The sequence below is a fragment of the Danio aesculapii genome, chromosome 5 (genome assembly GCF_903798145.1).
Source record: "Danio aesculapii chromosome 5, fDanAes4.1, whole genome shotgun sequence".
In the NCBI taxonomy this organism is placed as follows: Eukaryota; Metazoa; Chordata; class Actinopteri; order Cypriniformes; family Danionidae; genus Danio; species Danio aesculapii.
Genome location: NC_079439.1, coordinates 29,322,386 through 29,350,108, shown reverse-complemented (window position 1 = coordinate 29,350,108; position 27,723 = coordinate 29,322,386). Strand labels below are relative to the sequence as shown.

Here is a 27,723-nt window from a genome sequence, read left to right as displayed (position 1 = left end):
CAAAATGAGAGTATATTTTAGACAAAATCAGTTTATATTCATGCAGTGCAGCCTTCATTTTAGATCACCTTCATATTCAAGTTTCCAGTCTCTTTAATAAGATAAACAATTGTGATTTTGCCCTTTATCCGTCTAGTAGTGTTGTCTTTCTCTGATCAATCATGCTTTTCCTTCCTTTTCCCTTTCTTTTCCTGCTTATGACACTCAAAACTCAAAGCTGGGGAAAAGAAACAACCAAAAAAAAAACAAAAAAAAAAAACACAAGCTTTGAAAGGACAAATGAGATTTTTGGAAATTTTGGCTATTCATTTTTATTTACTTGAATGTTTGTGTGAGTTGTGCTCAGTGAAAGCAGGATGTGTTTCTGTATTTTTATATTCTATGCATGAATATGTGTACATGGGCAGGCTGCAAATGATGGATGCTGGCTGACATGAGATTTAACCTCAAACTTGAATACTGGTAAATGAGCAAATGAGGAGGCATATTAAAAATAATTCCTGAACTGATGTTTTGTACATAGAACCATATACCTAAGAGAGATTTTTTTTGTTAATCATGTTTTATTGTACATCTCAAATTTCATGTATATATTATTTCATCTGAAGACATTGACTAACATAAATAGCATTGATCAATACATTTCTCTACATTTACAATGATCCGAATATTTAATTCTTAAATTATTTAATTTATTCTTATTCAAGAACATTAAAGAAATATATCTACACCATTGGCACTAATTTTGAAAAAGGCACACTCTACCAAATGAAAATGCATCTTGATTGTGACCCCAAAACTTATAAAAAATGGTGTCACGTTAAAGAACACGACACATTGGCTTTTGCATCACCATCAGGGTCCATGGTGAAGCCGTCACTGAATCCGTCACTCTCCACTAGAGTGGGTCTCTTACCACACATTGGGCATAGTTTATTCCTCTGGCGTGAAGCTCGCATCCATATGATCAGGTTCCAGCGAGTACCTGAGGAGATGGATAAAGCTCCATGCATGTGCTGACCTCTGTGAAGCAGACCTTCAGTGACGTGATGCTCCACCTCCACACACTCAGTCTCGCTCAGAGGCACCTGAGACAAACACACCGTTAGGACACTGTAAATATACAATACCATTAATATATGCAATATATTAGGCCGCATGCTTGTGCTGCCCACTGTTTCATCCAGAACTGTCAGTGTCTTTGTAAAGTCAACTAATGTGTTGTATACTCATGAAATAAAAGCTATTCTTGAAGTAAGGATTTGTTTGATATCTTAAGTAAAGTATGTTGAATGGTAAATGTGTGTAAAATGTAATAGTATGCATTAAGTGAAAGATTTTACATGAGGGTTTTAAGCCCTAGCATAAGTGACCACTTAAAAAATGATTTATAACATATCGGGTTTTATAAGAAAAACATCACAATGACATGTCTATTGAAAATTAATAAAACAACTGTTCTTTAAACATATAAAATAAATATAAATAAAAATAAAAATATAAAATAAAACATATAACAAAACATATAATTTACATATAAATTATTTTAAAAATATTGCTTTTAGTAATAATCCAAATGAAAATTAAATTGAGGTGTCAGCAAATTTTCAACATATTATATTATATTACAGTTAGATACAGGGACCTATAAATTTAGATACTCATTTTGGAGGTTTATGAGGACTCTTTACTGGCATAATGTGTTTTATACTCTAAAAACAATTATTATTTTGCCCTACCCTAACCCTAAACCCAACCTTCACAGGAAATTTTTAATGTATAAAGAGACCCTCTTAAGTATGATTTTTTTTTTTAACAATTTAGAATTACGAGGCCCATGGTAACCTTTGATTTGGCCCACCATTCCATCTGAGAAGAGAGAGAATGATGGGGAGAGTTTCTAGATTGTCAATTCAAATTGAATGTAATCCTTTGTTTGTTTTATTGTTAAAAGCTCTCTGAAATTAAAGGTTTCAATTAAATTGTGTAAATTAATCTGATTTTATATAAATGTACACACTGTCACTCGACAATGCAGAGAATTTGGTGAGCAAATTAATTCTGCTTGACCAGTGTATTCAGCATTGAACTCCAGTGTTATAAAAGGGATTATGTTTTTTTATTGCAGTAAGTTATCATTTTAAAAGTTATACTGCACTAGATAATACAATTCAAAGTAATGTTTTCTATTTATTTTGAAATATTATGAAATAAATTAGGAAATTACCCATGGCAACTTTCATGTAATATAGTTTGGTATATTTATCTTTGGCCCACAACTATCAATGATATTTGGTTTTGGCCCTTCATATGAAAAAGTTTAAGCACCCCTGGTCTAGATCATATATATATGATAAGTACATGCACACACAGCTATGAACAAAAATTTAAAAGGCCACTTAAATATTCCCTCTTTGTCTGCATTTACTATTCATAGATCCTTCATTGAGTAAAAGAAGTTGTAATAGGTTTATATACTGTATATGTGTGTGTGTGTGTGTGTGTGTATATATATATATATATATATATATATATATATATATATATATATATATATATATATATATATATATATATATATATATATATATATGTGTATATATATATATATATATATATATATATATATATATATATATATATATATATATATATATATATATATATATATATATAGTAGATATAAAAGCATTATTTATTCCTTATACAATAAATACAATTGAACCACTGAAAGAATATGATCTGTATTGAGGATTTAGTTTTTTTTTTTTTTGTATTTTTCTGAACCTTGTACTAGTCGTAAACTTTGCTGTCTATGGAGGATGATTCAGGTTTCGCTCTCATCTAAAACATATTCATTTGTCTTCCAAAGATGAACAAAAGTCTCAAAGGCATTTGGAAAGACATAATGGTGGATAATTAATAACATCACTTTAATTTCTGGGTGAAGAAACACTTTAAGTATCTTTTTAAGTAAAAATGTAAACTTTAAACAAACTTTTCATGTCCAAGATCCCTGTCAGGAAAGTCTTTTTAAAATCATCACATATTTTTCCACCATTATTTGAAACTGTAATTCACAGCACCTGTCTCATGTCTCCGAAGAACAGATTCCCCTCGGTGAAGTCTTTACCCAGTGATACATTGAGAGTGACTTCAGAATTGTCGTAATGATAGCTCAGGTCCAAGTCTTCATGCATATCGTACTTGACTACGAAAGCCTTGTGACTGTCCAGACAGTTTCCTCCACAGTCACTGTAGAGCAGAGCAGTGAGTGGACGCAGATACACCTCCCTCAGTGGAGTGATGAAGCCCTCATCAAAGCCCAGCTCATTCAGAACAATCTGTTTCATTTACAGAGATGCCAAATAATAATTATTATTACTGGTATACAACTAATAACAAGCAGGCCAAGATTAATCTAACAAGAATAGAATCTCATATTAGGGCACACAAGAAACAGACATGCTAGTGTCTGCAGACTTGCATAGAAATTATAGTAAATTTAAATATATATATATATATATATATATATATATATATATATATATATATATATATATATATATATATATATATATATAAATTAAAATAACACTACTAATGGAATAAAGAATTTAAATATAGTATAATATAGTAATAAAAACAATTACTGAATAAAATGAAAAACTAATTATACCAGTAAACATACCTATAGACAGAATTTTGAATGTACAATTATAGAAAAGAATTATAGACTACTTGAAAATCCCCAGTTCCTCTGTATTTACTGGATTTTTAGGAATGGATTTGAGTAAAATATTAATGTTTGTTTATTATTTAATGGTCTGGTCTCTTTTCTTCATATTTATTTTAATTATATGCTCTTAATTACTATTTTTTTCTTCAGAAAATTATGGTGAGAATAACAAATGTTTTTGTGTGTTGTGGCTGAAAATCAGGGTTATTCCACCAAATATTGATGACAATTGAGGAAAAACATACTTGAACTAACCTGCACCTATTGAGCGATATAATAAAAATGTTATTATTCTCAATTTTATTATATGTTAAAAGATTGAAAACTTTCATCCAACTGCTGACAATTGGGTAAAACCTAGTGGTTTGAAGGCTAACACTTTACAACAATGTTCCAGAAGTTCATGTTAGTTAATGTATGTACTAACATTAACTAAGAACGAACACTACTTTTACAGCATTTATTAATCAGTTCAACATTTACTAATGCATTATTAAATTCCACAGTTGAGTAAAAACATTAGTTAATGCACCGTGAGTTAACAATCAACAACTTTGTTTTCATTAGCTAATGTTAACAAAGGTGAATAAATAAGTATTAAATGTATTGATTATGTTAATAAATACATTAACTGATATTAACTAATGGAAAATAATTGTAAAGTGTTAGCAAAAAGAATAAAGTATCAAGAAAATGACAACTAAATTAGTATTTAGGGGCTAAACTATGATCTTTAAATATAATATTTTAATATGTCATCAAATGATCCTTGTTCTAAATAAGCCTAACAATATTTTATTATTATTTATGTAAACTATTGTGACACTAAGTTACATTTTAGAGGATGTCTCTTGTAAAGTCCTTGACCTTAAATAATAAAACCTTTACCCCATAATTGTTCATGGTGTTCGGCCTGCCCTTGGGTGCATCCGACTGTTCAAAATGCTCCAGCTCTTCTAGAAGGTCCCTGCAGAATTCCTTTCGGAACACCGGGAACCGAAACACTCTCGGAGCTGCGAAATATCCAGTAAACAGAATTAGTTAGCATGTGATTTTTTCTTCTTCTTCTTCTTCTGATTAATACATTTAAATTGGAACACGAGTAAAGCAGCAGCTCACCTGCCTCTGTCTGGATGAGTTTCAACAGTCCTTCCACATTTGCTTCCCTTGAAGCACAATATTTGACCATTTCTAAAAGCTCTGGGGCCAGGAATGATTCCTAAAGATGATAAATTATATTACAGTATATCAGTGGACGACATAAATCCCAGACTGCCTGTGTTGCTGATTATATGTACCTGAAGATGATAAACATGTTGGTGTAGAGGTGTATAAATCTCCTTGATGACAGCTGCTCTCTCTGCGGATTTCAATTTATGATTTTGGCGTCTTTCGATTTCTGCCTGAATCTATAAATACACGAGTGAGTGAATAACCACTCTCTGACATCCTTGATCTTCATCGTTATCGCTGTTCTCGAGAGCACACTTGTGTTACTCACCTTTCCGATCACGTCTCTGAATTGGGATTCAGACTCACAGCCCAGGGATCTGAGGATCTTAAGCAAATGTCAACGATGTTCAGACGGAACTGGCAAACTGTTTAACATGAAGGCATGAGCCGGTCTTGGTGTAAATCACTTACATTCTGATAATCCTTCCTAAACTGGTTCTCTGAGACGAAACGAACATGAAGTTTGTATTCTTCAAGAAAAATATTGTCTGTGAAAAAGCAACTGCATGTGTAAAATCTCTCCATGGCGTAAGTTATAAGTCAAATAACACACTGTTATACATTTATACAGACTTAATATTTACGACTTGTGTTTTAAAAATATTTTTTAAAGATATGAAAACACATTTCGACCAGAATAGTTGAACTGTCAATCTGTTCAGAGCTCCGCCCGCTATGTGATTGTTTTGGAACAACCCAAAATTATGTCCGTAAGGAAACGAAAAGCTTCGATGATTTAACATACAATTTATATAGGCAGCTTTAATAATTGTTCCCGTCTATATTAGTGGAATTGGTCTATGCATATTTTGTCATGAGTTTGTAACTGAAAAGCGGAATATATGCGGACGGTGATAAAACGTTTGTTGTGTTTACTTCCTGGTACGCCACTGAATTGCTTCCGTCCTGCTGTTATTGTGTGCGCTTTATGTTGAACACAGAGCTCCTTCAGAAACGCGTTTTCAATGTCCTCGGTATCAGAGCGTGTGTAGTTTTGAATTTAGAATCGGATTATTATCTGTCTGTTATGTATTTAAAGCCCGGGACCGTGTGTTCGCAGCACAATGTTGAGTGTGGACTCGTTGCCAGTGGCCGAAGAGGAGGTTGTGGAGTCCAGCTCAAACAGACTGGGGGACATTTACACTTTTGTAGCCGAGGGCTGTTATCCTCAAACCATGAATCCTATTCGCAAGAAAAATCTCAAAAGATACGCTCAGAAGTTTATTATTGACGGTAAGTACAAAACGTGCACGTGTTAACGCAACATTTGGAATCATTAAAGATTCGGTGGTCATATGGGTCTATGATCAAACAAACATGTGTATCAGTATTTAGAGAACACACACTAAAGTGTCATTCAGAATATCAGTAGTTTAAATACCATAAAATCTTGTCAGGGAACAAAAATCGTTTGATGAAATATTGGAAGATTAAAACCTTTACGTTTGTCACTAAAATCATTTTATGACATAACTACCATGTTGTGGAACAATTTGCATTATTTTATGTATTCCTCTTGATTATTTTCCAATAAAACATAACTTGGCCTTAGTGTATGAGTGTGTATGTGTGAAAGAGAGTGTATGGGTGATTCCCATTGATGGAAGAGTATCCGCTGCATGAAAACGTATGCCAGAGTAATTGGCTGTTCATTTTGCTGTGGCGAGCCCTGATAAATCAGAGACCAAGTGTAAGGATAGTGAGTGAGTGAATATTCTCCAATGCAGTTTCAATATTGTTGTGGAAAACAACTTTTCACACACTACTGTTTAGCTTATCCTTCTGATTCTAGTTATCACTATGTTCATCTTACTAATTACTGCTTTATTTGCATCCTTCCTAACCTTAAACACCACAGATGGTCGGCTGTATTATGTGGGACCAAAGAAAGAAGAGAAGCGAGAAGTGGTGATTGAGGCAGAGCGGAAGAGACAGATCTTCCTGGAGTGTCACTTCAATGACATCGGTCACCACCTGGGACAGAAGAAGACTGTTCACAGGATTCAGAGTAAATACTACTGGCTTGGCATTGTCAAGGATGTTGTAGATTGGGTATGCAGTGGATGCCATTATATCCTGATGAAGGTGTTTGTTACTGTGATGTTATTCATTTATGTCTTTGTATCTACAAGTCATTGTGTCTTCTGTTTCAGATTAAAGTGTGTGAAACATGTCAGCATGCAGAGCGGAATAAAAACCTGGCCAGAACAGTACGACCCATCAAGGTGGACGGTCCATGGGAGATTTTGGCCATTGAAATAATTGGTAAAATGGATTTTTAAGCATTCAGATCTCTTGGAGAAACACATTTATACAGCATGACAAGTTTTTTTTTTCTTTGAACAGGTCCATTCCCAGGAACTGTACATGGAGGGAATACACACATTGTTATTATTACAGATTATTACAGTAAATGGGTAGAAGCCTTTCCTGTGCAAAAGAAAGATGGTCTCTGTGTTGCACGATGCATTTCATCCTCTGTTTGCAGGTGAGATTATATATGGCACCCATAGGCAAAACAAAGTTTTTCGTCACACTTGCCATCTGCTGGTGACTTGATGGTTTGTTCTGGCCATAAATATTTTTTACCAGCCATGAAACTGAATGTGCATTATGTAAAAAAAAAAAAGTGTAACAAATTGGTGAAGCAGATCTAATTTTTATTATTATTATTATTATTATTTTGCTATTTATTATTGTATAATATTAAGTAAGAAAATACCTAAAAATGAATCTTGATATATTTTTTTACTTTTAAAAATATAAACATCCATAAAGTAATTTCGTTATAAATTTATTGAACTGTAACTTTATATAATTTACAATTTAATATTTTATTATAATAAAAAAATAATAGTTATATTAATTAATAATAATTAGATTATATTAGATTCAACTTTATTGACAAAACACATGTATAAATACAAGGCAACAAACCAGGTCTAACCAGGAGTGCAATAGCAGCAAGTGCAGGGTATAGGTATACAATGCAATTATAGAAAAGTTATGGTGATGTTTATAGATGGATGTACTATGAACATTATATACAGGTTATATTAAATATGAACAGAGATTTACAAAATATGAATACATGTACAGGTTGCTATTAATAATCAAAGCCAGAGGTATGCAGATAGATTGAACATAATTACAAACGTGTGTGTACAGTGGGTGTGTACAATTCAAGATGAATTAAAATTTAATTTTAATTTCACCACTAAATTTACACCACACTTTTTAATGTTCAACAGAAAAGCAAATTTAGTGAGCTAATGGAGCTTTTAATATATGGTAATTAAAGAACAAGGATACTGTATTCATAATAATATGTATTATTATTAATTGCTGTTTTATATTGTCATTATTGTATACTTTTATTTGCTTTAATATTTATTTTATAATTGTATTTATTCTACAGATTTTTTTTATTTCTCTCATTTTACTCATTATTTTTAGCCTCGCTTGAGCATTTAATATGGAACATATTAATAATTTGCTAAAATGTGATTTTTATTTTTTTCTGCTTCCAGATTTGGCCCTTCAAAGACAATATTTTGCTCTCAGAATGCTGATTTCTGTGAAGAGGTAATACACCCCTTTATTCAAAATACCAATGTTATTACAAAAGTACTGTTTACCTTTATTTTAACTCTGTTATTATTGCTTACTTTAGGTCACGAAGCAGCTGTGTGAGCGGTGGAACATTACAGTGAGAGTGTTGTCTGTAGACCAGCCGCAGAGGAACGCACTGTATGACCGCAGCTGTAATCTACTGAGAGACACTATAAAACAGATGGTGGTGGAGAAACAGGTAGAATGGGATGATTTCTTAGATCCAGTTTTGGCTGTCTTCAGGACATCGGTCAACCCCACTACTAAATTTACGCCACACTTTTTAATGTTCAACAGAAAAGCCAGCATATCTAGTGAGGTAATAGAGTTTTTAATATAAGTTAATCAATAAAATAAATGATTTTATGTGATGAGCCAAACTCATTGTTTCATTCTTTCTTTCTTAAGACAAAGTTTGATCCTCTTCTTTGCTATCAGGACCAGGAGGAAAATACATTGAATGAAGACGAGGCAAATTCTTTTATTTCCTCAATGCAGGACCAACAGAATAATGTCAAACAGATGGTAAAGTATGAGCATTTGATAGCTTTTACATATCTATCATTTTCTGAGTCATGTTATTTACTATTAGATCTGTTAAGGAAAAAGGGCAACCGGCATTTATGTCAGAAAGTACGTTAACTGTTGGCGTTGGGTGGTGTCTGATTGAATCGGCAGTTGTTAAATTGCGTAAAAAACGTGTTGTAACAGGATTGACCTAATTCACCAGTTTATTATGAATTGGCATTCAGAATACATTCAGTTTTTTTTTTTTTTTTTTTGCTCATATGCAATCAGTTTTTAACTGTGAACCACACAAACCACATGGAATCTGATCTTTTAGATCCTTATTTGTCATTTTCTATAGCTTTATTCACACATTCAGTCTTAATCTGATAATGTGTGTATCTGATTGGAATCTGATTGATTTTCACATTGTGTACTGCAGCAGTTTAGATCAGATTTCTCCTTCTTACATTCTCAAAATCTCTGGTGCTTGCTTCTTTTCATTGATTTTTAAAGTAATGAGATTAAATTGGTATGCCTCCACAAAAAAAAAACAAAAAACAAAAAAAAAACAACAGCAGCAAAAGGGTTTGTGATTACAGACATTGTTTTTAGTGGCTTTCATACCAATTGGCAATGTACAGTTGAAGTAAAAATTATTAGCCCCCTGATTTTTTTTTTTCCTAATTTCTGTTTAACAGAGAGAAGATTTTGTCAACACATTTCTAAGTAAATAATATTTGACTAGATATTTTTCAAGACACTTCTATACAGCTTAAAGTGACATTTGAAGGTTTAATTGTGTTAATTAGGTTAACTAGGCAGGTTAGGGTAATTAGGCAAGTTATTGTATAATGATGGTTTGTTCTGTAGACTATTGATAAAAAATATGTAGCTTAAGGGGCTAATAATTTTGACCTTAAATTTAATTATTTTTTTAAAATAAAAACAGTTTTTATTCTAGCCAAATTAAAACAATTAAGACTTTCTCCAGAAGAAGAAATATTATCAGACATACTGTGAAAATTTCCTTGCTCTGTTCATCATTTGGGAAATATTTAAAAAAGAAAAACAAATTCAAAGGGGGGCTAATAATTCTGACTTCAACTGTATGTTGCTTAACTTTCGTCACAATATTGCACTGACTGGAATCACTCCAAAGATATTTTGTGAGTGTGAATATCAAAATGACATTAACGATGTAATCAGATGAGGGGTAATCTACTGTTACAGTCTTTAGTATTAAGGTGACAGCTTTGTACAAGCAAAACAAAAAAGACAATCGGAGCACTGTTAGAATGCCACTATAATTTGCTATAACACTGCTCCGGGTGTGTTTGTTTACTAATGCAGAGGACAGATTCTAAATATGGTTCACCATACTTGGCCACGTCATGATCTTCACTTTCACTAATTCAGCCTATTAAAGCAAAAAATATATATGAATGTATGGTATACAAAAGTAAACGATCAAGAGGGCATTTTGACAAATATCAGCATGTTTAGCGAGTGTGAATGCAAATGTGATACTGATTTTATACAACAGTATTAAACAGTTCATACTGAGCGAGTTACATTTTGGACACAATATTGTCTGGTGCAGAATATTTTTGTTTTGTTCAAATTGAATCTATTTTTGAAAGAACCATTTAAATCAATGATTCATCTATTCATAAAGACAGTAACTGCACCCAAAATTGCAGACTATATAATATGCATTACAATTGATTACTTTATAAATAAAATGTTTTTTAAGTAAATAAAAAATATATATAAATATGATTTTATATATATATATATATATATATATATATATATATATATATATATATATATATATATATATATATATATATATATAGCTTGAAAATGATTAGTATTAATCAAATTTTGACTTTCAACTTCTTTTGGCTTTTGAATCTGATACTGTAATGTAATTGATGCTGCACAATGGAGAAGAGGATCCACGTGCAGTTTATTACAAGAATGGTCAGTTAGGCAACGGTCAACAGTATTAAATGGGTGCATGCAGAGCAAGCCAAAGTCGTAGTCAAAGAACAGGCGAGTGGTCTGTACAGGCAGCAACGTATCAATAACAACCGGAAGACAAGGCGAGGATCAAAACACAGAATAGACTAGACAAAGAACGCTTAGAAATGTTACACTAACAGCTAAACAAAACTCAGCAAAGATGTGCATGTGTGTGCTGTTTATATAGTCCTTGAATCAGTCCCATGAATAGTTTCAGCTTTGTATGGTTGCAATCAGCGGAAAACCAGAAAAGGTGTGAGTGTGGTGCATGACAAGATTTGTAGTTCTTCAGCGATATGTATGGAGTAGATCGCTGGTGATTGTGACAAATGCTCATTGAAACAGGGAGTTTTACTGTCATAATTATGATAAGGGATAGGTCTAAACCTGCCAAGGTTCTAGCAGAAAACCACCAAAAAAAATGAGGTATTGTTTTCAGTATTGCACAGCCCCAGCAGAAACACTGACACTAAGTGGGACGTCATGTTTACTTCCATTTAACACAAAGAAATCTGATCTAAACAATGGATCACAAAATTAACATTGAGAATTGTGGGAATGTACCCTATATTTACTGTCCTGTCATCCATGGTGCAAGTTTAACTACTTATATTTATTTAGAAATCATTTTAGTGCTGGCGTACTTGTAAATATGAATTTCAAATCCTGATGATGGTGTTTTTGTCTGTCCAGGTTATTACAAATATGAATGTTGCGTACAGACAAGAAAAGAAAAATGCCAAAAGGAAGGCTAGGAACATGCCCTCCATTACTCTCACAGTGGCTGAGCCATTGTTTAGCTCAGAGGAATCGCCTTCAGCAAAAAAGCTCAAGGAAAGCCTCTACCTGTCTTTTCCAGTAGAGACGGTCCTAACCACAGTCCAGAATGTACCCGACACCAAGAAGAATGGCTTAGAATATCCTCTAACAGACTCTGACATGCACTGAAAATCTTTTTGGATTGGACTGATCATCAAGCACTATATTTGCTTAGACCACAGCCTGAAGACTTGATGTGCGCACATGTGAAGTAGCTGAACTCACGCTGACTTTCTTATTCCGCACATAATGTAGCAAGATTAAAATGATGTGTTTCAGCTGGAGGCATTCATTGATGTTGATGATGGTCTTAGTTTGCGCTTGTTATTATGTTACAGAAAAGCATTTTTATTTTTCATTTTCATCATGTCAGTCTTTCACTGAACTACACGCCCAAAGAAGTTTGCTTTGCTTGGGTGACTCATGTCTCAAAGGACATTTTCTATCTGCATTTTCTTTGGATGAGTCAATGAAAGTATTTGAGTATTGTCTGAAAGAATGTTGTGTAAACATTAATTATGAATGAAGGTTATAACGTGTGTGCTCATTATCACAGCAAATAGTTGTAATTTTTGTATTCTGTATGTTTTTTAATTCCATAATAACACCAAAGTGTGTTTTTTTGTGTCTCTGACAGTTAGTATGAATTAGCAAAAATATTTTTTGTTTAAATGTGCATCATTCCTATTCATCTATACGTGGAGGAGAAGCCTTTGAGTTGGGTATGCAAGCAAATAGTTGTAATGTTTTTACTTCAGAAATAATTTTGGCTCCATTCATGTGATCCAGCAGTTGACCGTTTTCCTTTGTAATAAATGCATTTGTTAATCAGTTACTCAAACGGATCTGTGGCTTAAACCTCGCGTGCAACTTCCTGTTCGTCTGTGAAATAACGGGAGCTGAAATGAAGGTGCAAGACTGTGGCCATGGGGTTGCAGCAGATTTCACAGTAGGGCAAACCTCACCTTGTCACTTGTCATCATTTAGACAACCCGCTAAAAGGCAACATGACTTTAAACTGAAGCAGTTTGGTGTTAAACACTGTCTTTAATGAATTCACAATCAATCATGTTTAATTCCTGATGCTGAAAACAGCTGTGATTGCTAGTAATATGTATGTAACTACATGATATTATGACATGATCTTAGCTCCTAAACCCATGTTTTTTGTTTATTTATTTTTTATTTTATTTTTTTTCACCGCACTGATAACTTAGTGGGGTTACAACAGAAATGCCACTTCTCTAATGTTATTTCAAAGTTAAACTTAACATTAAATTAAACTTCAGTATACACAAATTTAGGAAATGCTTTAATATTGTTAACTTTACAATGCATGTTTGGGCCTACTCAATATTACATATTTAATATATATTCAATGCATATTTATTCAATGAAAATAATACTTCTATTGAATTTGAAATAGTGTTACAATGTACAGACAGTGCATGGTTATAATGTATGGGCACTATAGATAACATACTAATAATTAAGCTCCAATCTATAGTCTCTTATTAAGTTAAATCTATAGTAGGCTAGTGAATAGGCTACTTTAAATAATGTTAAATGACACAGTATAAGTAAACTTAATACTTCTGTTTTTAAAGCAAAATATTATAAATATAATAATAATAATATATATATAGTTTCATAAAATGTTAATATGTCTTTCCCTTTATATACAACAGCTTAAAGTTATGTTTTAATGATCTTAAGGTTAATTAAATACAGCAAATGGAAGAATTACAGTTGAAGTCAGAATTATTAGGCCCCCCCCCCTTTTTTTCCCCCAATTTCTGTTTAACGGAGTGAAAAAAAATTTCAACACATTTTTAAACGTAACAGTTTTAACTCATTTCTAATAACTGATTTATTTGATCTTTGTCATGATGACAGTAAATAATATTTAACTAGATATTTTTAAAGACACTTTACAGCTTAAAGTGACATTTAAGGCTTAACTAGGTTAATTAGATTAACTAGGCAGGTTAGGCTAATTAGGCAAGTTATTGTATAAGAATGGTTTGTTCTGTAGACTACCGAGAAAAAAATATATAAAGGGGCTAATAATGTTGACCTTAAAATGTTTTTTTTATTATTATTTTTAATAATAAGTCATTTTTAAATTATTTTAAATTATTAAATTATTATTATGCTTTTATTCTAGCTGAAATAAAACAAATAAGACTTTCTACAGAAGAAAAAATATTATCAGACATACTGTGAAAATGTCCTTGCTCTGTTAAACATGTTTTGGGAAATATTTAAAAAGAAGAAAAAACTTCAAAGGGGGTTTACTAATTCTGATTTCAACTGTATCTGCCGGCAATGTAGAATTCCACTATAAGTGCACTACATATAGTGCACCACTTTAACTGCAGTACATTGACGCCACTAGAAATAATCAATACAATCAAAGACGAAATGTCTAACTCAATACAATGCAGTACATGATCCATTAAAGAAAAAATATTATCAGACATACTGTAAAAATTTTCTTGCTCTGTTAGATATCATTTGGGAAATATATAAAAGGTAAATAAACTCGTCTCAACTCAATTTATTTCTATAGCACTTTCAACAAACCACAATGGGTACCATGTGGTGATTTTGTGGTGGTGATTTTGTGGTGATCTTTTCAAGAATAACCACACTTGTATTGTTTAGAAATTCCACATGGTGTGCAATGGTGAAGTGGACATTTTCCAAGACCAAAAATCACTTTTGGCCACAACTGTAGATAACATTTTTTTATATATATTTTTTTCAAATATAATATGAGAATATGTATGCATTTAACCAAATATTAGTTTCTTCCCCACTTGAGTAATTTTAGCATACTTAAATATAATAATATATATTATAAGATCCATTTTAAAAATGCCTGTGTTTTCAAAAAAGCTCACGCAATTTCTCCTCGAAATATGTAAACACTCATGTATTTCGCCAATGTGACCAGAACCCTTTCTGATTGGCCCGTTGTCGTGGAGGCAGGGCTTCGAGTGTATTCTTTCCCCTCTTCCTGTCATTTCTCCTTGCTGTTAAGAAGAGCCGATGGATGGTTGACCGGCTGTTAAATGATGGGACAAAGATAAGTTTTATTCTCGGTCCAACTGTTTATTTATTAAGGAAACAATGAGCAGGCGTTTAGACGGAAAACCGTATGATTTTCAAATCGATATTCTGGACTGTCCTAATGTATGAGTGCCAGGTATCAAGCTACGCACTGTACGCAGGCCAGCCGAAACAACTTGACATTGAAATAGACCCGCTGTTCTTTATTATTCAAGTCCTGCCAGTCCGGTTTCACGCCGTGCTGCTGTCATTACCATGTTTACCCTCCCTATATAAATCACTTACATATAGAATTAAGTTGCTCACATTTCCATAGGAGAGTCAGTTAGTGTCTGTGTGTGTGTGGTGGAGCAGCCTCTTCAACAGGTGTATGAAAATGAGGGTTGCTGTGATTGTTAGTTGCAACCTGGTTTTTACTCTAGTGGATATTGTGCTTACCACGGTCTTATATATACATGGATCAAGAATTGATATATTTTCAGATGAAACCGAAGACTTTGACATACATCGCTCAACAGTGGACTTGTGGGGAACAGTCCTTATTCGGGTCAGTCTTCTTTTCGGGGCTTCCATTGGGGTGTTCTTTAACAGGAGTGATGGCCCTCGGAGAGTGTCAAACCTTGGGACTCTGGTGGCTCTCATATGCCTTACCAACATGACTTACGCTCTGGCCAAGCTGCTGATGCTTTCTGAGGAGGGAAATCTGATGTATGACCCCTGGTTCCTAAGTTTGTTCTCCTGGACCTGCGTGGCAGCTATAGGTGTCATGGTCTCCTGGAAAATCTTGTCTCAGACTCCCAATGCTGTGTCTGACAGAGAGGATAGTGAGGACACGGAGAGACTGGTGGACGAGACTGAGGATGAGTCCAGAGAGAAGAGCATGAAATCAGGGAAAGAGCATCCACATTCAGGGGCCACAATCGGCCGTCTGCTATCGTACTGTAAGAAGGACTCCAGTTTGCTGAGCATCGCTTTCTTCTTTCTTCTCCTCTCAGCTGTGTGTAAGTTCACTCTCAACAATTCTCACGGCTCGTGTTTGACTTTAACATTCAAAGAGTTGTAATCAATCAAGTAAATGTGTCATGAGTTCATTGTTACTTCACAAGTTAATCATTTGTGTTAAACAGATATTGAATGTAAGGTAATTATACACTAAGGCTGTTTACTCTGGCATTATTTAGTTTAAATTGATCTTGAACTAACAATGAACAATGCTTTTATATTTATATGGCAGTTGGGTATTTAATAAAGAAAATTTATTATTGTGGCTTCATCACAATTCATAAATTCAATATTGTCCCTGTAAAGCAGAGGTGCCCAAACCTTTTCTTATGAAGGGCCAAAAACTAAACTTGATTGAGGGTGGTGGGCCAGAGGTAAATATACCAAACTGTAAAGTTGTCAATGTAATTTCCTAATTTTTTATTATGATTCATTATATAATTTAATACTATAATTTATTACATTTAAAATACTTTCATTTTGTTAATACTTATACATTTTTGTATATTTTATAATGAACAATAAAACTTACAATAAAAACATAAACAATCCCATTTATAACACTAAAAAATACAGCTTGCCTTGATTCCCTTGCTGATGTTGTCTGCGATATCCGCTATCCATCAAGTGACTGTTTAATTATTTTTAAAAAAAATCTGATTCACATGATAACATTTAAATAAAACATTTAATTTCAGTTAGCTTTTTTGTAGATCAACAGTTAAAAAACAAAAGTTTGGTTAAATTAGAAATTACAATCTCTGTTTAAGGCATTCCCCTGAAAATTCTCCATCATTCTCCTTTTCTCAGATGGGATGGAGGGCCAAATCAAAGGTTATTCTACTTTTGGCATCACTGCTGTCAAGGAACTTATTAAAAAGGGGTGCCAAATTATTTTAAGTATAAAATAAATGTAGTTATTTGATAATTTTTATTTAAAATATTTAATTAAATATTTTTTTAATGTTTTTTTTTTTATTCAAACAAAATTCGGTGCAAGAAAATATCATATTAATATAATATTATTTTGGTTTCCCCCACAAGACCAAAGACATGCACTATAGGTGAATTGGGTAAGCTAAATTTTCCATAGTGTATGTGTGTGAGTGTGTATGGATGTTTCCCAGTGATGGGTTGCGGCTGGATGGCCATCCACTGTGTAAAACATATGCTGGATAAGTTGGCGGTTCATTCTGCTGTGGCGACCCCAGATTAATAAAGGGACTAAGCCGAAAAGAAAATGAATAAATGAATGAATATAATATATTTTATTCAGTGAAAAGAACATAAATGCTTGATATGACAGACATAGTGAAAGATTTTTCTTTTAAACCTTTATAACAAGACAAATGAATATAATAATCAAATTAATGAATAATAAAATAATGATAAATGACGTAATAATAATAATAACAACAATATTAAATAAAAAATGAGTAAAAAATATGTACAAGTTAAATAATAATAATAAAAAGGAAAAGGAGGTTGGTAGAGGTGATGTCAACAATTTAAATGGACAAGAAAATATTTAATATAAACATAAATATTTATCATTTATTTGATGTAAAAATGTTTTGCATTTTCAAATACTTTATTGCCACATTTAATAAGTTTAATACATTGTTGCTAAAAGTAATTTTTAAAATATATACACTACCGGTCAAACGTTTGGTGTCAGAAAATTATTCTGTTCATCAAGGTGACATTTATTAAATTTAAACAAATATATTTTAATTTTCAAATATTTATAAAAATTTTAAATAACTGCTTTCTTATTGTATGTAGTTTAAAATTAAACGATTACTTCCGTCATTATTGCTTTCATTACTATTGAAAATTATTAATTAACTATTATTAACCATTATTAATAATATAAAAAAATTTATATTAGAGAGATTTCTCAATAGACTGGACTAATGAATCTGAAAATTCATCTTTAAAATCACTGGAATAAATGATTAAATTAAATGATAAACTACTTTTGAACAGTTATTTTATAGTGCAATAACATTTCACAATTTTACAGTTTGTACTGTATTTTTGATGAAATAAACACAGCCTTGGTGAGCATGAGAAGCTTATTTTAAAACATTTAAAAATCTTACTGACCCCAAACTTATGACCGGTAGTGTATATATTTAAAATATTGTCCCTAAACCTTTGAACAGTAGTGTATACACATTTTATATACCAATTTAAATGATGCAATCCTTTTCAGCTTCACTATAGACATTATGGATTTCCAAACCTAACGTTCAGAGTACAGTCAGGTTGCACAATATTCCTGTGGTTTTGTCATTTCTGTAATCTGTACTTTAGTCATTACATGCTTATAAACGCCTTGATGTGTTATAATTAGTAACTTATAAGATTGTTTACCCTATTGTTCTTATCTTTAGTGTTTTTCTTTGATTTTCCTCCTCACAGGTGAAGCTTTTATACCTTATTACACAGGGCAAGCAATAGATGGCATAGTTATTCAGAAAAGCATGGATCACTTTGCCAAACCAATGATTACTCTCAGTGTGTTGGCTTTGGTCAGGTGAGCAACTCTGCATATGACTTTTTCAACCCAGGCTCATTCTGAAAACGTACTGCAATATACATTTCTGGAGTGTACCAAGTACGTCCCATGAGCTACGTTGTTTTTTGCAGTTTTTGTTTTCGCGAATTTACCAGAGGCCGCTGTCGACTGACTGTTTGACTGACTGAATGTCTGACTGTCTGATCCACCGATCCACCCTCCTCCTTCCCTAAACCCAACCAATTTTAAAAGCACCGATTGACCCGCCCACCCACTTCCCTAAACCGAATCGACAGTTTTAAAAAGCAATCCAGAAAAAGAAAAGCCCTCGCTTGATTTTTACCACGTTTTCAGATTTTACTACATTCTCACCCTGTTATTTACTTGTTTATTTTATTTTTTGGATTCTGTTTTTGTTTTACCTGCTTTCTGGAACCATTCTTCATCAGACTCGAACTCTGTTATCGTGGTCAACTCCTCTTTGCATCTCAAGTCCACCAACGTACATGGTGAGCTAACTGGGCAAACTGGAAACAGCGGGAAAGCCGTCCATATGGAGGTAAGCGGCCAGCTGGTAAGCTAGAAAAAACGACGGCATCATACCGCCCCATAGCGTTTTTTTTTTTAAATGAAATGCTGCCATACGTCTTTCTGGCTACATAATTCGCAATCTCCAGCAACACATATAGGGCTACATTTTCAGAATGAGCCTATGTTGCCGTTTTTCCATCTATTAGTCATTTCTACAGTACTCATTTTCATGAAAGATGCATTTGTACTCTTTGACCCTTTATCACTTGTTATTTAGCTCCATAGCCATTGGGTTTCGTGGAGGAGTCTTTTCTGTGACGTTTGCCAGGTTGAACATTCGACTTCGCAACCTTCTCTTCAGATCGCTAATGCATCAGGAGATTGGATTCTTTGATGCCAACCATACAGGTAATATTGTATTTAAGGTACAGGATTCAGCTACTTTTCTCAGAGATAGAAAAATAAGGCAAGGAAGCACTTTCTTGATATTCTTTAACCATTCAGTCTAAACCACTCAGGGTCAGAGTTCAGTTTGTTTAAAATAATACATTTGGTCCTGCTTCTGTCACGGTACGTTGAAGATACGGATACAAAAAGGTAGGATCTAAGTGCATTTAATTAAGAAATTAATCGTGCAGATAACAGAAAAAGAACGAGACATCCATGAAAGTGTCAAGTATCACAAAGTATCAAAAGAACAATAATAAACAAAGCAAGTAACTAAGGCTAGATACGGGAACACAACACATGAACAACATACCATACAAAAACAAACGACGGGTGCAGGGTGTATAAATAGTCCAAACAATCAATAGTGACAGGATTCAGCTGCGTGTGATCAGTGGAAGTGAAACCCGCTGTATGTGTAGCGGAATGAAGGGATTTGTAGTTCATGACTGATTTGTAGTTCACCAATGGTCTCTGCAGTCCTCGGTCGCTGGTGAACATGACAGCTTCTCTTTGCAATCACTCTATAAAAAAATAGTTTTTTTTATGACTTATACAGTGGGGAAAATAGTATTCAACACGTCATGTTTTATCTGGAAAAAATATTCTAAAGGAGCTTTTGACATGCAGTTGAACCAGACTTTGGTTCTGAAAAAATTGTTATGTGTAATAACAATGGAATGTACAAGGAGAATATACTGAACTACTGAAATGTATTTAATACTTTATATAAAAGGCTTTTTTGGTAATGACAGCTTAAAGAAGACACTCACAGAGAATTAAGTAGGTTGCATTGCTCAGGTGTGATTTTTTTTCACAGACTTCAACAGAGTGTAAAAATCTCAATGGTTCTGTGGGTTTCGTCTACCAGATCTGATTTTTATTTAGTATTTTCTATTGGATTTGAGTCTGGTGATTGGTTGGGCCATTCCACAGCATGATTTTCTTTCTCTGAAACAATTAGAGTTTCCTTGGCTGTGTTGTGGATCATTGTCTTGCTGAAATGTCTACGCTGGTTTCATCTTCATCCTCTTGATAATGTAGATGTTGGACTGAAGCAGCTGATATTAATTTACAATGACAAAGGGCAGAGGGTTGCTAAATAAATACTGAGAGATTTCAGCTGCTATCTGGGCTTTCGCTGCCTTTCTACACCTCCCTTTCTTCATGTGTTCAATACTTTTTTCTGTGTCATTTCAGTTTATTACACAACTTGTTTGTAAACTAATTAATAATGTTTACTTTGCATATATGGATTTCGTTGTTACCAACATCTGCTGCAAATTTTAAGTCAACAGCACATTTAGAAATATGTTTTCCGAGAAAAATAGTGATGTGATGAATACTTGTTTCCCCCACTGTATTTTGTCTAATTGTACATCTCACATAGTGACATCATGCCCTGTTTTTGGTTTGTTTCTATGTCTTTTGTCCGATTTGCATTCATAATTCATTCAAACTGCACCAGAGTTCATTCAGAAGTGGGCTGAGATCCATTTAATCTCTTTTTTTTTGGATGGCAAGGTTCACACTTTTTCAAATTCACGCTTTTAAATCAAACCAGTGTTTTCTACACACATATAATGTACAAATTTGATCATATATATTTTAAGTTTAATTTTAGATTAAAGTTTGTAAACTCTCCCTAAACAGAGAAAGTTCAGCAATCAAATTGAAACCAATTTCAAATATGTCACCATAATATTTGCATCTATTTCCATACTGCATTATGATTGGCCTTGTCGTTGCTTATATTTATTGGCTTGAATGTAGTGTGCAGCCAGCAAAAAATAAGATGTGCATGACACAGCATTTTATTTACAAAGAAACCAACACCCTAATGCAAGCTAAAAATTGAATACTACTATTATGTTGCTGGCATTGTACTGCAGATTGAGAGCTGTTTATAGTTATTTCCAAAAGACTTCTTTGAAGTGATAGAAGACACGCAATACAGAACACATAAATGATTCAGCTCTCAATGGTTTTCCTTCCAGGTGACATTACATCTAGACTTACCTCAGACACTACTCAGGTGAGTGACCTCATCTCACAAAATGTGAACCTGTTCCTGCGTAGCTTTGTGAAAGCCGTGGGCATCTTCATATTCATGTTCGGAATGTCCTGGAAACTGTCTGTAGTCACCATCATGGGCTTCCCATACATAGCTGTGGTCTCCAAGCTGTATGGGGAGTATTATAAGGCAAGTTATGCACGTTATGTTTTCTACAGTTGCACATGATTATGCCCTAAGTGTTTTTTGATGTTCAGCAGAAATGTTCAATACTTTGATGTTCAACAGAAATTAACCAAAGAGGTGCAGACGGCACTGGCTCAGGCCAATAAAGTGGCAGAGGAAACCATATCAGCCATGAGAACAGTGCGAAGTTTTGCAAATGAGGATCAGGAAGGAGACATGTACTACAGCAGACTGCAGGAGATGTTCGTTTTAAATAAGAAACAAGCCATTGCCTATGCCTGCTTCATGTGGTCCAGCTATGTAGGTATCTTTAGTTCATGTCCTAACAAAAATATTAGTTATAAAGAGTATTTCTTTAACTTTATTGGTTGTAAAAATTTCTTAGCATATCAAAAGTAATCTGGGAGTTCAAATTCAAGATAGGATTTTTATCTTTCTTTAGATTTCTGAGCTGGCCTTACAAGTAGCAATCTTGTTTTATGGAGGCCATCTAGTGGTGACAAATCAGATGAGCGGAGGGACACTGATTTCCTTTGTTATTTACGAGCTGGAGCTTGGAGAGGCTCTGGAGGTATACTTGTTTCTTGTTTTTCTTTTGAAGGGGCTATATGCAAGAATTTCATTTAATATTAACTATTTACTGACAAAATCTGATCAGCTTGTAACAAAACAAGCAATTAAAAGAATGTGACATTAAGATGTGTTCCTTAGAGCCTCTTATTATTTTCTATGACACAGAAACAAATGCTTATAAATTTTCAGGATAATGCTGGAGAAGTTATTCAGTACTGCAATGTCTTTGTGCCATGCAAAGAAAGAGGCGTAATTAAACTTTTGTCTTACACTGCCAGATCCGGATGTACTATTATTTGTTTTAATTTAATGACAAAAACTGTGCAATTTGTCCATCATCAAGAAGTCAGTCAATTGCAGAGTTTGTTCAACATACAGTTGAAGTCAGAATTATTAAATCCCTTGAATTATTAGCCTCCTGTTTATTTTTTTTACCCCAATTTCTGTTTAACGAAGAGATTTTTTCAACCCGTTTCTAAACAAAATAGTTTTATTAACTCATTTCTAATAACTGATTTATTTTATTTTTGCCATGATGACAGTGAATAATATTTAGCTAGATATGGTTCAAGACATTTCTATACAACTTAAAGTGACATTTAAAGGCTAGTTATAATTAGGCAAGTTATTGTATAACAATGGTTTGTTCCGACTATCAAAAAAATATATAGGGGCTAAAAGGGGCTAATAATTTTGACCTTACTTGGTTTTTTTTTTTTTAAATAAAACAAATAAGACTTTCTCCAGAAGAAAAAATATTATCAGACATGCTGTGAAAATTCATAATTTGGGAAAATTTAAAAAAAAAAATGGAGTTTATTAATTCTGATTTCAACTGTATCACCATGATATTTTTTTCTTAACTGGTTCTTTCTTACTACTGTCATTTTTTAAATGATGTTTTTTGAGATGAAAATTGCCACACAAATTTACATGTTACTCTAACTTTAGGTCTTGGCAGTATGAACAGCTTACCACCACAACGTTGACTTCTAAAAAATAATCATGAATAAGTAAAACCTGCGTTTACATAAGGGTAGTGAATCAAGTCAGACCTCATGTACATTAAAAGGTTAGTTCACCCAAAAAAAAGATTGTGCTATTAACTACTCACCCTTATGTCATTTCAATCCCCTAAGAACTTTGTTCATTTTTTAAACACATATTAAGATTAAATCTGACTGCTCTCTGATCCTCTATCGACAGCAATGGTTTTGAGATGTTCAATGTCCAAAAAAGGAACCAAAAACATTGTTAAAACATTCCATGTGACTTCAGTGGTTTAACTGTAAACATATGAAGCTCCACAACCACTTTGTACTCCAAGAAACAAACAAACTGTAAAAACAACTTTGTTTGCCATTGTCTTTCATTTACTAAGGGCAAGACAACAATTAGGCAAACAGATGTGGTATTACAGTTAATGTCTCTCGACTGTTGCTGTCTGTGGAGGATGAGAGCTCTTGGATTTCATCTAAAATATCTTGATTGTTGTTCTGAAAATGAAGGGAAGTTCTCAGGGAATGGGAACAACATAAGGGTAAGTAACAGATTTGTAATTTTTGGGTGAACTAACCCTTTTATTGTGCCACTTGATGGCCACTGGTGTCGCTAATAATAAGGTTTCTGAATTCTACATATTCTCCCTTAAAATATATGCTTGTGATAATCATATAAAATTTTTCATATTTGAAATTGTCTATTCTTTTTGCAGAGCATATCATCGGTGTACACAGGTTTGATGCAGGGTGTTGGTGCTGCAGAAAAAGTGTTTGAATATATTGACAGGAAACCTAAACATGCCCTTGATGGCCAAGAAGCTCCAGAGACAATGGAGGGGCAGGTGGAATTCAACAACGTGACATTTGCATATCCGTCACGTCCAGAAATGGATGTATTGAAGGTATTGTTCTTAATTAAAACGATTAGATCAAGATGTTTCCTAATAAAATATACTATTTACTAATATGAATGTTAGTAATTGGAGACAAAATCTTCTCAGATTAATTTGCTGTGTCATATTAATAATTGTAAACAAACGAATTGCTTGTTTCTGGAATCACATCACATGTCAATAATAAAACAATGTTTGTTTAAATGATTGTAGCTAAAATGCAAAGATTAAAGTAATCAATGAACTGCAAAGTTTGAGGCTTGCATGTGAAGATAATTCTTAGATTCAATCTGCCTCAGTATAAATGACAGAAGCAGGAATTAGCGATGACTGTGTTTTGCAAATTACTTTGAATGCTGTTTACTTTTAAACTTGATATGCTAAGATGTCAATCAGTAACATGATTCCTAGACATGTGAAGGAAACTAAACCCGGTTTTCTTCTTAGAATGTATCCTTCAGTCTTCGCCCAGGGCATGTAACTGCACTTGTAGGGCCCTCTGGTGGTGGAAAAAGCTCATGTGTGTGTTTGCTGGAGAACTTTTATGCCCCTCAGCAAGGCCAAGTGCTGGTGGATGGGCGACCTGTGAACACTTATCAGCACAAATATTATCACTCCAAGGTAGGATATATGTGTGGGTTTTTCTGTAATTCTGCATTTGAAAAAAATTATTATTTAGAATACAATTTAAGAATCGTATTTGCTTTTATCTGCAACATTGTGATGTGGCTTTCTGTGCATGATATGACCATGAGAGGGCAGCAGTTGCTGACAATGGGTAGTGAATTGGCCATGTCTTTGTTTGTTTTTGCTTTAGGTGGCACTAGTGGCTCAGGAACCTGTTCTGTTTGCCCGGACTGTTCAGATGAATATCTCCTATGGTGTACCTGAAGCTCCCATGGAGGCGGTTATCAGGGCTGCCATTAATGCCAATGCACATGACTTCATAACAGGCCTCTCCAAAGGCTATGACTCTGGTTATTATATTATATTATATTATATTATATTATATTATATTATATTATATTATATTATATTATATTATATTATATTATTTGTTCTGATTTATATCTTATATCTTTCAATTGCAAGTTAGTATCTTGCAAATCTGACTTAGCCCAAAAGTTTTTTAAAAAGTTACAATTGCAAAAAAAAGCCTGAGCAACCACCATAAATAGTGACAATTCTGACAAAAGTAACAATTTTTAAAACTTTTTGCAAGAAATTAAATCAGAATTGTGAGTAAGCATATACAAAATGCAACTGCCAGAAATAAAGTCTTAATTCTGAAAAGACGTTACCAGATGTAACTCAGACATAAAAATTCTGACATAAAAATATATTTAAATATATATAAGTTATATAATTCCAAGAAGTAAAGTTGTTTATTTAATAATATAATTCACCCCAAAATGACAATCCTGTCATCATTTACTCATCCTGCATTTGTTTCAAACCTTTTGAGTCTCAATGTTCTATACTGGGCACAAAGGAAGAAATACTTAAGTAAGAATGTTGGGGAAAAAACAGCCTTTGACCTCCATAGCATTTGTTTTGTTCCTTATATGGACGTCAAAGCCTGTTTTTCCAGTATTCTTTACAATATCTTATTTTTGTGTTCAACAGAAGAAAGAAATTCATAAAAGTTTAGAATCACTTAATTAAATGGTGAGGAAAGTTTTATTTTGGGGTGAACTATCCCTTTAAAGGATGATGAAAATCAACTTTTGTAAGCTGTTTGGACAGAACTGTGTGTAGGTATAGTGTGTCTACTATCATACCAGAGTGATATAAACCCAAGAATTCTCTTTTTAAAAATTTAGTGGCTTTAAAATAGGATCCTAATCCAAGGGATTTTGAGGCCAACGTGACAAAGGAGTGTGTTTTTCCCCACCCACTGAATTGATTGACAGGCGCCATGTTTCTATAATAACATGTTTACACATGTCCACAGAACATTTTTTTGCAAATAAACTGGTATTAAACTATTTTTTACAACTCTCTGTGATTTTTAGAAGTTGTATAAGTTTAAAACGTTTTTAAAACAGAGCATGTTTGTAATAAAGACAGTAAAATCGCTTTATAATTCTTAACCGCTATAATCACAACAGCCGCATGGTGTTAGTAAACGCGCACGTGTGTGTGTGTACTGCAAACTGCATTTGTGTGTGACTCGTCATTTCAGAAAGGCTTGAATAAACTCCACCACAAATACATCAAATAAACTTACTTGGTATTTTTGACTAATGAGCTGAATTTCAGCTTCATCCGAGTCTCTGTCACTGACTGCTGTTTATCTGATGTAACACATGAGAAGCAGACATGCATGTGGGAGTGGTGGGCGGGGAGAAACAGCTCTTTTTCATTTTAAGCCACAAGCTACAAAAACAGCTACAGCATATTTAGACACCAAAATGGGCAAATTCTGGAGGCTAAGTAATATAATAAATAATCTGATTGGTATTTTGAGCTGAAACTTTACAGACACATTCTGGAGACACCAAAGGCTTATCTTACATCTTGTATAAAGAGTAAAATAGGTGCCCTTAAAGTCTTTTATTATTTTTTTTTTCATCTATGGCAGAAACAGACTTTTGTTGAAGCGTTTGACTTCTAGCTTACTTGGCTGCTCTGTGCTGTTGTTATAGGGGTCGGAGAGAAGGGCACTCAGCTCTCTGGTGGGCAGAAACAGAGAGTTGCCATTGCCCGGGCTCTCATTAGAAGTCCTCGCATTCTCATTCTGGATGAAGCCACAAGCGCGCTGGATTCAGAAAGCGAATACATAGTAAGCAATGACTGTTACTTTTGAAGACTGGCTCAAATAAACATATTAGTGTTGATCTTTCGACTCACTATTTTGTTCCAGGTTCAGCAGGCTCTGAACAACTTGATGCGAGAGCACACAGTTTTAGTGATTGCCCACAGACTGAGCACAGTGGAGAGAGCGGACAACATCCTAGTGATCGAAAAAGGCTCTGTGGTGGAGCAGGGCCCTCATGCTGAACTCATGGCCAGAGGAGGCCTCTACTGTAAGTTGGTGCAGAGACAGATCCTGGGCACTGAAGTAGATGTAGATGATAAAAACCCATCGCCAGCCCCAACATGGGAGCTAAAAACAGAAGATAAAGAGAATGCAGAGGACTGTAGTGACACAGAGTATGAAACACGCTACTGAGAGACAATAATTGTGTGCTTTATATGATTATTGGTATGAAGGCCTTAATATTAGATTTGTTTACGGGTTTTAGGATATATCGGATACTGTGCACGTCAAAGAATGTTTACTACTAGACTGGGGGACCGCCTTGAATTAAACTTTAAGCAATAAATACTTAATGCATCCGATGTACTGTATTTTTGTTTTAAATGTATAAAGCTTAATTTAATTGTATTATTCAAGTTATAGAAATAAAATGAATGGATGGATGGAAAATAATTGTTAATTTTTTTAATGAGCCAGTACTGGTATACAGTAGAAAAGCACTATTTTATTTTCAATTATTTAATTTTCATATTTCATTTCAAGGTTATCTATG

The 27,723-nt window shown here is 33.6% G+C and overlaps 3 protein-coding genes across 5 annotated transcripts; 2 read left to right on the top strand and 1 right to left on the bottom strand.

The window, feature by feature from the left end:
* Positions 1-279: 279 nt before the first annotated feature.
* On the bottom strand, positions 280-5,675 carry ogfod2 (2-oxoglutarate and iron-dependent oxygenase domain containing 2). 2 transcript variants are annotated; one of them, XM_056456919.1, is made up of 7 exons: positions 5,384-5,675; positions 5,241-5,289; positions 5,038-5,148; positions 4,859-4,958; positions 4,628-4,752; positions 3,087-3,344; positions 280-1,088 (listed from the first exon to the last, which is right to left on the bottom strand). In XM_056456919.1, exons 1-7 carry the CDS (start codon positions 5,428-5,430, stop codon positions 816-818), a joined length of 963 nt encoding a protein of 320 aa, XP_056312894.1. In that variant the 5' UTR covers positions 5,431-5,675; the 3' UTR covers positions 280-815. The 2 variants fall into 2 exon arrangements, with proteins under 2 accessions (XP_056312894.1, XP_056312893.1); XM_056456918.1 differs by having other exon boundaries at positions 5,241-5,297; positions 5,384-5,674.
* A 212-nt stretch (positions 5,676-5,887) lies between these two features.
* Positions 5,888-12,776, top strand: zgc:113436 (uncharacterized protein LOC503528 homolog). Of its 2 annotated transcripts, none has more exons than XM_056457855.1 (8): positions 5,888-6,205; positions 6,831-7,024; positions 7,126-7,237; positions 7,319-7,460; positions 8,503-8,557; positions 8,646-8,903; positions 9,023-9,109; positions 11,816-12,776. In XM_056457855.1, exons 1-8 carry the CDS (start codon positions 6,037-6,039, stop codon positions 12,068-12,070), a joined length of 1,272 nt encoding a protein of 423 aa, XP_056313830.1. In that variant the 5' UTR covers positions 5,888-6,036; the 3' UTR covers positions 12,071-12,776. The 2 variants fall into 2 exon arrangements, with proteins under 2 accessions (XP_056313830.1, XP_056313829.1); XM_056457854.1 differs by having other exon boundaries at positions 8,993-9,109.
* Positions 12,777-14,986: 2,210 nt separating this feature from the next.
* abcb9 (ATP-binding cassette, sub-family B (MDR/TAP), member 9) lies at positions 14,987-27,527 on the top strand. The gene is made up of 11 exons (XM_056457853.1): positions 14,987-16,017; positions 18,446-18,560; positions 19,351-19,481; positions 21,518-21,723; positions 21,823-22,020; positions 22,163-22,291; positions 24,008-24,196; positions 24,635-24,808; positions 25,005-25,164; positions 26,836-26,972; positions 27,054-27,527. The coding sequence occupies exons 1-11, from the start codon at positions 15,387-15,389 to the stop codon at positions 27,360-27,362; spliced, it is 2,379 nt and encodes a 792-aa protein (XP_056313828.1). The 5' UTR covers positions 14,987-15,386; the 3' UTR covers positions 27,363-27,527.
* The last annotated feature ends 196 nt before the right edge of the window (positions 27,528-27,723 follow it).

Bases quoted from the DNA above. Each gene is read 5' to 3' on its own strand.
- ogfod2 (XM_056456918.1), bottom strand. From the start codon at position 5,497: ATGGAGAGATTTTACACATGCAGTTGCTTTTTCACAGACAATATTTTT. The intron at 5,298-5,383 runs GTAAGTGATTTA...CATTTGCTTAAG, and splicing joins TTAGGAAGGATTATCAGAAT to ATCCTCAGATCCCTGGGCTG. The intron at 5,149-5,240 runs GTGAGTAACACA...GTGTATTTATAG, and splicing joins TCAGAGACGTGATCGGAAAG to ATTCAGGCAGAAATCGAAAG.
- zgc:113436 (XM_056457854.1), top strand. From the start codon at position 6,037: ATGTTGAGTGTGGACTCGTTGCCAGTGGCCGAAGAGGAGGTTGTGGAG. The intron at 7,461-8,502 runs GTGAGATTATAT...TTCTGCTTCCAG, and splicing joins ATTTCATCCTCTGTTTGCAG to ATTTGGCCCTTCAAAGACAA. The intron at 9,110-11,815 runs GTAAAGTATGAG...TTGTCTGTCCAG, and splicing joins AGAATAATGTCAAACAGATG to GTTATTACAAATATGAATGT.
- abcb9 (XM_056457853.1), top strand. From the start codon at position 15,387: ATGAAAATGAGGGTTGCTGTGATTGTTAGTTGCAACCTGGTTTTTACT. The intron at 24,197-24,634 runs GTATTGTTCTTA...TTTTCTTCTTAG, and splicing joins CAGAAATGGATGTATTGAAG to AATGTATCCTTCAGTCTTCG. The intron at 24,809-25,004 runs GTAGGATATATG...TTTTTGCTTTAG, and splicing joins ACAAATATTATCACTCCAAG to GTGGCACTAGTGGCTCAGGA.